General features: G+C 25.1%; 2 protein-coding genes across 2 annotated transcripts; one reads left to right on the top strand and one right to left on the bottom strand.

Annotated features, from left to right (window-relative positions):
* Positions 1-5,851: 5,851 nt before the first annotated feature.
* LOC145833688 (uncharacterized) lies at positions 5,852-6,910 on the bottom strand. The gene has a single exon (XM_082940836.1). It carries the CDS (start codon positions 6,908-6,910, stop codon positions 5,852-5,854), a length of 1,059 nt encoding a protein of 352 aa, XP_082796962.1.
* Positions 6,911-6,955: 45 nt separating this feature from the next.
* On the top strand, positions 6,956-8,422 carry LOC145833687 (uncharacterized). The gene is made up of 3 exons (XM_082940835.1): positions 6,956-7,078; positions 7,187-7,499; positions 7,821-8,422. Exons 1-3 carry the CDS (start codon positions 6,956-6,958, stop codon positions 8,420-8,422), a joined length of 1,038 nt encoding a protein of 345 aa, XP_082796961.1.
* The last annotated feature ends 1,916 nt before the right edge of the window (positions 8,423-10,338 follow it).

The raw sequence follows: 10,338 nt of genomic DNA, 5'->3' as shown, positions 1-10,338 counted from the left end.
TTTAACAATTCAATGCATAAGCTAAAAAAACAAAATTTGTCATTTCGTAAAATCTTTTTAATTATATAGATTTTAATCTACATCTACTAATTGGACTATATAACAGCCGGCTAATATTGTACAACATTTACGGACAGAATACACCATTGTTTTAATTAATAAATACAATTCAAACACAGAATTAGTTAAATCGTTTACTGCTTAATCATAATGAAGTTAGTTGCTTCTTTTTTAATTGTGAAAATTCAGTATAAATGTATATAGTATATAAACTTAAATAACTTATTTTTGTGAGAAAATAAAAAGTTTTTGGAACATAAACATGTAGTTCTTATTTGAAAAAAATATAGATCAAAAAAAAAATTATTTAAGTCCTCATCAAAAAAAATTACAATTTTAGTTTAATAAAGTAAGATTTGAACTAGTACTTATATTGTATAACATCTCAGACATAAAACAAAAACAATTTTAAGTATATAAACTATTTGTTTTTTTTTTTTGACCTTTAGAATATGTTTCATAGTTTTTTTAGCTTAATGATAAATAAACAATTTTTTAAAGATAAACCAGTATTTGAATATATTTAGAAGGTATAAATAGGTCATGAAAAATGAAACTTAATACCTTTTATTTTGCTAGTCATAATTCGAAGGAATTACTGTAGCGTTACAAGTCGTAGTGATAATTAATTAAGACATTGTAACTAAATAATTAAAGTTTTGCAAATTTAGACTATAATTATTGAAGTCACAAGTCTTATTGAAAATAATTAAGACATTATAATTGAATAGTTTAAGTTTTGAAAAAAAAAATTGTTAGCATTGAAGTTAAACTATAAGTAAACCATGGTATTGTACATTATGTGTAACACCTAAATGTGTAACCCTAATGGTTTAATAAAGTCTTGTACATGAAATTAGCTTTTTTTTTAAGTTTAATATAAACAATTTAAAGTTTTTGTTTTGCCTAAACTAGCGAAAAATAATATTTATCATTTTGTTTTTTTACTAAGTACAGAAATTTGGAAATAAAAAAGAATATCTTAGTGTTTGGTACAGTTTTAAACAAAAATTACCAACTTACTTACACTTAAATAAAACTCATTTAAAAAAAAATATACAACATGATCAAATACCAGTGATTTTTAACTACAAGCTCGGCTGTTATGGTTTTCTCAAAACTTTTTTGATCAGTTTTATTCATCCGTTAAGGTCGTTTTTCAAAGATTAGTTTTTCAAACTATTACCATAATATGAAAAGTGACTAATTACAAAATAAAATTTTAAACGGCGAAACTAAATTATACTTATACTACAAATATATAGGAATTTTTAAATATACCTCAAGCCACAGTCTTCTAGTTTGTACAGTCCAAATCGACTGACTATTTCACATTTATATATTAAAAGGTACTGCATTTATTTATATTGAATTCAACACGCATGAGATTAATTATTTAGTTGCACAATATTACAAATAAGTATTTTAAGCTAACGAACGTTTTAAAAAGAAAATAATCATTTGTAGTCGTTATATAAGTTACTGAGGAAGTAAAAACATAAAATTGCTTTATTTTATTTTTAATTAAATTAAAAGAACTAAACAACAAGCTAGCTGTAGTTCTAATTAAAAGCTTAATTAAATATCGCTTTGTTAGCAAGTTATTTATACAAATAAAAACAACAAAGATTAAACTAAATTTAATTATTACTGAAAATTACCAATGAATTATCAAACTTTATGGCCAACTCTAAATATTTACCATTATTTTTTTGTTTTTTTGGTGTTTCAAAATTTAAATAAACAAAATTATTTATTAAAATACGATTGTTTATATGGTAAAACAATAACATAAAAGCAGCAGAGAGTAAGTATATAATATAAAATATATTAAAAATATCTAAAAATATAGTATATAATAAATAACTATAATAAATATACAAAAATATTAGGTTTGTCAAACATTCTATAAGGAAAGTTTACATAGCTTAAACAGGTTGTTGAATATGTTTGTTTCAACATATTTTTGAAGTACATTGGATAATTTAAATGGTAGATACATAATTAATAAGTGTTAAAAACATAAAAAAGATTTAAAAAAACAATATACAGCTGATTTTTTTGACATAACAAAAATTTCAAGTTATCACTTTGATATCAGCTCACAAGCTTTGGGTAGGCTGAGACCTGGATTTTGATCTTATACTGGTCTCAGTCTATTGAAAACTTGTAGTTTGTCGTTAAATCGGAATGAATAAAAGTTATAGTCATAAAACTTAATAAATATAGGTTTACACATTGTTTAGAAAGTGATTAAACATAGTTTAAATAATTTATAGCTTTAATTACGATTAACTGTCATTGATTTGAATATTTACTTTTTGATACACGAAAATTAAAGTTAGTATAGTTTCTTAATTTCTTTAATAAGTGAAAAAGAGGGTTGAATAAATTTATTTAACTTTACTTATAATATATCTAAAATTAAACATTGAAAACTTCTATCTATGATAAATATTTTTTTATATAAATACTAGTATAAAATTGATCATCGATAATTTAATTAGCTTAGTGTTAAAAATACAACAATGTATTCAGCTGGTTTAGGATATACAAACTTATGAAATCTTGGCTGTACATACAAGTTAAATTAAATTTGTATAAAGATATATCTTAAAATTAGCTCTGGTTTTAAACCAATGACGTCAGCTGTAATCATGATAAAATTTTTAGGGTAGTTAGGAATTTTAGTATTTTTTATATAAAACATTTTTAGAAAATTTATAAAACTAGTATTGCTGTCTTATATGTTAAATAATAAACCGTGTTTCGTATGCATTTTGGTTGCTTTTATATCAAAATTTCTTATTATCAATTTAATATTTGTATTAGATAAAGTATTTTTTATTGGTGCTTTGAACTTGAAATGAAGAAAATTATTTATTTAACACACTTATATCATGATAGTAAAACTATTTGTCAAAAACAGCAGAAAGATGTTAAAGAAACTAAAACTCTATCTCTAAAGAAAACTTACAAAGATTGAAATTTGTTGAATATTTATGTTGTAACTATTCATTATTCAAATACAGCGGATGCTTTAAAAAGTAAATTAAACACCGCTTTTATTTGATTGATCAATGCTAAAAGCAAATAGAATAAAAGTTCAAAAAAACAACTTCATCAAATTTTTTTGATCACGACAAAAAAGTTTCAAGTTATCAAAATCTACGATTATCAGTCCATAAGCTTTTGGTTGACATCGGCCTGGGTTTTTATTTTATCTGAGTTATAGTTTACTGATAGCTTGTAGTATAATGGTGAAGTAAGTATGAAAAATCCTTTATTGTAATGTTGCAGTCACAAAATAAAATGACTAAAGCTTTGTACGTTATGTCAAAACTTTATAGCCTAAATATTCAAATAAGGTTTTTTTTTGTTATTTGGTATTTTAAATTTCAATAACTTTCTTTTACAAACATGTATAACTGAACTTTTTTCTTAAATACGCTGATGAAATTACGACAAAACAACAACATAACGAAACGTGATAAATAAAAAGAACCTAAACATTTAGGATAAAAATATTTAGAAAAGTTTACATAGCTAAATCAAAAATATTTTTTTATTTTTACTTATTAAAATTTTTGATTTTACTTTTAAGTTTATCAAACTAATACTTTAAGCAAAGTTATATTCATTAGAAATACTTACTCAACGTAGATAGTCTAAGGTAAACAAATATACTTTAAAATTAATGACAACAGTTTTAATAATTTAGATTATGTAGCATAGAAGATTTTTATTTTAAATCTGGCTAAATTTATTTTTTTAGTTACAATTATATCATAATTTGACTTAGTATTCTCAGTCAAAGTCTTATTTTTATTTACTAGATTAAAAACTTTTACTTTAACTATAAAATATAATACAGCAGTGTTTTATTTAAATAAGTATAGTAAGAACTCTTTAGTGTTTTGTTATGATTTTTTAAAAAAATTGACTATGTCTGTTAATGGTAAAAGAATATTTAAATATGTGAGTTAAATTAAACAATCTGTTTTGTATCATGATGACGCCAGGAGATAATCTTTTCTATTTAATTATATTAACTAATTCTGTTTGTATCATTAATCCTATTTTAAAGTGTTGTTCATTTCATTTTGATTAAAACTTAAATTAGTTTATACTTAACGTCTAAAAAAGCAATAAAAATTATTAAATAATGTTATATTACTTTCTTTTATAAAAGCACATAGCGTTGTATTGCCATAACTTTTTCTGAAGACATTTTACAAAACAATAGTTTATTCTTATTACTAAACATAAGCACAGCTTAGAGAAAATGATCTCTTTTAGTTATAAAAATGTTATATAGTAGTTCGATAAACAAGTTCTAAAAACCTAACTTCTTTTGTGCTACCAAAACCTACTATCTACACTGAAAATAATAAATCGATTGTTTATGTAGTATCTCAAAATAAAACTTTATACGGAACTTATTACTTTACAAAAAGCTATTGAAAAACACTAAAAATAAGTTTATTTAAAATCAGCATATAGCTAGAACCTTTAGCAGCGTTATTTATTACGAAGGTTAAAAACACATTGTAAAAACACAAAACTTAGGATGAGCATTATTAAGCCGGTTTAGAAACAGGAGGAAAAAAGGTTTACTATCTTCGAAGAAAATGAATAGTTTTTCAATACAAAATAAGTTGAACCGTTGTTGTAGTATCGTAATGAGGTTAGTGAATTTTTATTACTTTAAAAAGTCAGTATAAGTAATTAAATGTATAAATGTTTTAAATTTAAATTTTAACCAATACTTTTGTGACACATAAGTGTTTAATCTGTTTTTATTTAATTCTAATTTAAAATATGATGTACTTCTGAGCAAGTCTAGAGTTTTTATATTTCTACTAAAACTACGTTCAAGTTTTATGACTAAAAGTTTGTTGTTAATCATTATAACTTCTTATCTATAACTATTTGTAAAAAAACTATAATCGAAAACATTAAATTTACCTTGACGTTGTATAACCTAAAATTTGTATATAATTTTTTGATTCAAGTTACAATACTAGTTTAACTAGATTTGAAAGCTTGTATTTATTATTAATGTTTTTCTTTCAATTATAAACATACAATACTATTAAATTTCTAAAGCTTTTTAAAATATTTCAAATTTAGTTTAATTTACTATCTATCTATAATATTTGAAAAACAAAAAAGTAAGTTTTTACTGGAAAAATTACGAATCAAACTTCGCGAATTTTTAAAAATAAATGATAGTATAGATTTTGTAAAATAATTTATAAATAATTAAACTGTTTTCGCGTCATTAAAACTTTATAATGTAATTTATATGGTTTTGTATTGTTTTCATTTTTTAAGACTCAGTACCATCTTTTTTTATAACTAACCTCTATAGTTTTTTTTTTAAGCTGGTATCAATAAAATGTTAACTCTGTAAGTTTTGTTTTAGTCTGAATATTTTTTACAAACGTATATTATGTACTTTTAGTACAGATATTAAGAGTCACCACTGAATCATTAATAAGTAAGATATGTTCACATAACATTAAGTCTAAATAGTGTTTTAAAGATAATCTAAATAATGCAAAAACAAATAAATAAAACACTCTCTCAAGTTTTTCTGTGATAGTTTATACGTATTACACTACTTTTCGTCAGAACTTAACAGTAGAACAATTCTAAAACTATGAATAAGTTTTTAAACAAAAACACAAAAAGTTAAAACTAACAAAGTAATAAGCACAATAAATAATCAGTGTAAAGTAATAAATAATTAAACTCAAATACTACTAACGGATAAAAAATTGATAATTTAACTAAATAAAGACACTTTATAATCAAATTCCTTCTGTTTACACAGTTCTGGTTTCTCCAAAAATATAGAGATAGCCTCCAACTTCACGAGATAAAACACACTATTGCAATGATGGATTATTCTAAATCTGGATATGTCATATTTCCTAGCACAATCTCTATTATTTATTAGATGTTCTGCAACTGAAGATCTTTTTGCTGCGTTTTTTGTTGCTATTGTCTTAATTTCAGGTTCTTGTTCGATGAATTTCAATACACAAGCAGGTAGATGTTCTTTTATCCTGGTTTTTAAGTGCCTAGAGGTCTGACCGATATAGCTCTTTTCGCAAGAGCAATTAAACTTGTATACTACACAACTTTTGTCTTGGTCTGGTATCGGGTCCTTCAACTGCACTTTTAATAAAGATTTTGAAATAAATATAACTCTTGGAAGCACTTGATTGTAAGATGTTTTTGTTAAGTCTTTTAGTTTGCTCTCAAATACTCGTGATTTTTCTCCAATATAAGGTAGTTTTAATATTGCTGGGAACTTCTCCGGTCCAAATAGTCTAGGTTGATTTATGTTATTGTGGTGTGATTTTATCACCTTCTTAATCAAATCTGGTGGGTAACCATTTTTTATTAAAATTTCTTTTATTCTCTCAACCTCTAAATGAAGTAATTCTTTCGAACAGATTCTGTATGCTCTATGGTACAGCGTTTTGATTAGGTTTACTTTTCGTTTCTTACTACAAAACGATTGGTAGTGTAAGTATTGCCCAGTGAAAGTGGTTTTTCTATAAACATTCGTTAAGAAGCTTGTTTTATCTTTTATTATTAATATATCTAGAAATGGCAGCTGGTTGTTCTCTTCTACTTCTTTAGTAAAAGAAATCTTTTCATGTAAAGAGATTAATTTTTGAAAAATATCTTCATTTTCACTTTCTGTTTTGGATATGACCAAACAATCGTCGACGTATCTTATGTAGACAACCTGTGAAGACAAGTCGTCAGCAATTTTGGATTCTAAATATCCGATAAAAATATTCGCTAGAGTAGGACCCAAAGGTGACCCCATGGCTACGCCGTCTATCTGACTGTAAACTGTATTATTGAAATTGGTATGATATACATCCTTGGCCTTCCAAAACTACACAAACCAAATATTCCTTTTAGACCTATTCTGTCGATGATCAAGTCTCCACAACACAAATTAGCCAGATTTCTTAATTTTTTATTAGAACCAGTTTTAGCCTATTACTCACAATTCGTTGTAAAAGACTCTTTTGAAGTTATGTAAAAGATCAGACATGCTAAATCAACTAATACAGTTTTAACATCTTTTGACGTAAAGCAATTGTTCACAAATGTACCACTAGAAGAATCAATTAAGACAAGTGCTGACAAATTATATGAAATAAGAAAACCTAATTTAGAGAAGAACAATTTTAAAAAGCTGATGAAAATAGCAACGAGTGATGTGCAGTTTAATTTCAATAATACAGTTTACAGTCAGATATACGGCGTAGCCATGGGGTCACCTTTGGGTCCTACTCTAGCGAATATTTTTATCGGATATTTAGAATCCAAAATTGCTGACGACTTGTCTTCACAGGTTGTCTACATAAGATACGTCGACGATTGTTTGGTCATATCCAAAACAGAAAGTGAAAATGAAGATATTTTTCAAAAATTAATCTCTTTACACGAAAAGATTTCTTTTACTTAAGAAGTAGAAGAGAACAACCAGCTGCCATTTCTAGATATATTAATAATAAAAGATAAAACAAGCTTCTTAACGAATGTTTATAGAAAAACCACTTTCACTGGGCAATACTTACACTACCAATCGTTTTGTAGTAAGAAACGAAAAGTAAACCTAATCAAAACGCTGTACCATAGAGCATACAGAATCTGTTCGAAAGAATTACTTCATTTAGAGGTTGAGAGAATAAAAAAAATTTAAATAAAAAATGGTTACCCACCAGATTTGATTAAGAAGGTGATAAAATCACACCACAATAACATAAATCAACCTAGACTATTTGGACCGGAGAAGTTCCCAGCAATATTAAAACTACCTTATATTGGAGAAAAATTACGAGTATTTGAGAGCAAACTAAAAGACTTAACAAAAACATCTTACAATCAAGTGCTTCCAAGAGTTATATTTCTTTCAAAATCTTTATTAAAAGTACAGTTGAAGGACCCGATACCAGACCAAGACAAAAGTTGTGTAGTATACAAGTTTAATCGCTCTTGCGAAAAGAGCTATATCGGTCAGACCTCTAGGCACTTAAAAACCAGGATAAAAGAACATCTACCTGCTTGTGTATTAAAATTCATCGAACAAGAACCTGAGATTAAGACAATAGCAACAAAAAACGCAGCAAAAAGATCTTCAGTTGCAGAACATCTAATAAATAATAGAGATTGTGCTAGGAAATATGACATATCCAGATTTAGAATAATCCATCATTGCAATAGTGTGTTTTATCTCGTGAAGTTGGAGGCGATCTCTATATTTTTGGAGAAACCAGGACTGTGTAAACAGAAGGAATTTGATTATAAAGTGTCTTTATTTAGTTAAATTATCATTTTTTTAATCGTTAGTAGTATTTGAGTTTAATTATTTATTACTTTACACTGATTATTTATTGTGCTTATTACTTTGTTAGTTTTAACTTTTTGTGATTTTGTTTAAAAACTTATTAATAGTTTTAGAATTGTTCTACTGTTAAGTTCTGACAAAAAGTAGTGTAATACGTATAAACTATCACAGAAAAACTTGAGAGAGTGTTTTATTTATTTGTTTTTGCATTAAATATGAATTAGCTGATAATGTTTGAAATCTAATTAATGTTGTTATAATAGTTTAGACCAAGGTTTTTAAAATCGGCAATTGCAAAAATGTGGGGTTTCATTAGTTGTTGAGGTTGGCCGTGACTAATCTAAAATTTACACTAGATTTTCTTAAGTTGATGATGAAGAAGAAAATAAAAAGGTTTTTAGCACGTTAAAAGCTAGTTTTGAAATTTAAACTAAAAGTTACGAAAAACTTTAATGCGTAAACAAGACCAAGCAGAGCTTCCAAATCAGAACATTTTAGAAAGTTTTGAGGCCACAAGCAGCATAGGGGGCAATAATGCTTACACTAGATATTCAAAAAGTGATGATCAATGCAAACAAAATTAGATTTCAACGATTAATTAACTAAAATGTTATACAAGGGGGCTTTTTTCAAAGGGGACTTTATGTGAAAACCATTGAAAAGCCCTTCTTTAAAACAATGATATACTTCAGTTTTAATTTTGTAAACAAGTTCTAAAAATAAAACTTTTAAACTTAAGAAGGTTTTATCTACATTCAAAATAAACAACTAGATCTGCAGTATCTTCTAAAATATTGTTTTTACGAAATTTAGTTACTTAACAACGTAATAAATTGTTATTTTGTCTTTTTAATTAAGTTTTCAAATTTTTAATTTGTTAGTAAAAATGTAAGAAACACTCAAAACAATTATTTTTAAAATCAGTGTAAAAGTTGAAGATCTAGAAGCTTTAATTTTATGTTAGTTATAAACCTAGTGTAAAATTTAATTTTCAAAATGACTATTAAATCAACCAGTTTAGGCTGTACAAACTCATACGATTAATTTATTTCTGATACATTTGATTAGATTTTAAAAACACAACTAATTTAACCGTTTGCTGTTTAAACACAATGACGATATATGGTTTCTTGAATGTTTGCAAAAAGTCAGTTTATTAAGATTAGACTTTTATATGTTTTTAATTTGAATTAAAATTATGTATTTTTAAGACAAAATCGAAAAGTTTTATAATTTTGTTTTCAAAAACATAAATTTTCATGTAAATTTTTTATATTTAATATAAAATTTAATCAGCCTCTTTAGGCTGTACAAACTTGATGTAAATAAACAATTTTTGTTAAAGTTTTTAGATAGAATTTATATAGCCAAACAGATAAGTAAATTGCTGTTTAATATTAATTACGTTGAAATCATCTTTTTTTGTTAGTAAAAGTCAGTGTACGTATTTATTTATGTGATAATCTTTTGATAAAAACAAATATTTAAAATATTTTGTTTCAAAATGTACGTTTAATTTATTAATTATAAGTTTGCTTATAACACTTAAACTTTATGAACTGCAATTGGATTAAAAGCATTTAAGACTAAAATACTTAAATATAAAAAAGTATTAAGTTGAATATCCTAATTAACTTAAGCAACGCAAATTTTATACAAATGTTGTAAACAAGTTAACGAGTTTTTTTGTAAACAAGTTAGCAATTTATCGATGTTGCTATTTGCAAAGACTTAAAATTTAAACTTAATTGTTTTAGTTTTTTGTTGGTATTTTGAGTAGTTTAAAATAAATTAAGATTAATTAATTAAGATTATCAAGTAAAAACCACCAGTGTGTGTTTCTAAAACTTTAACTTTTACAAAATTATAAACTAGTGACACATATAATACAGTTT

Source organism: Thalia democratica, chromosome 4 (genome assembly GCF_965202585.1).
Source record: "Thalia democratica chromosome 4, ktThaDemo2.hap1.1, whole genome shotgun sequence".
NCBI classification, from domain to species: Eukaryota; Metazoa; Chordata; class Thaliacea; order Salpida; family Salpidae; genus Thalia; species Thalia democratica.
Note: the sequence above shows the minus strand (reverse complement) of the source record. Positions and strands in the feature narration are given on the sequence as shown.

Coding starts and splice junctions, on each gene's coding strand:
- LOC145833688 (XM_082940836.1), bottom strand. CDS start 6,910: ATGGGGTCACCTTTGGGTCCTACTCTAGCGAATATTTTTATCGGATAT.
- LOC145833687 (XM_082940835.1), top strand. CDS start 6,956: ATGATATACATCCTTGGCCTTCCAAAACTACACAAACCAAATATTCCT. Junction 7,079..7,186: donor TTAATTTTTTATTAGAACCA/GTTTTAGCCTAT, acceptor TTTGACGTAAAG/CAATTGTTCACAAATGTACC. Junction 7,500..7,820: donor GGTCATATCCAAAACAGAAA/GTGAAAATGAAG, acceptor GTTACCCACCAG/ATTTGATTAAGAAGGTGATA.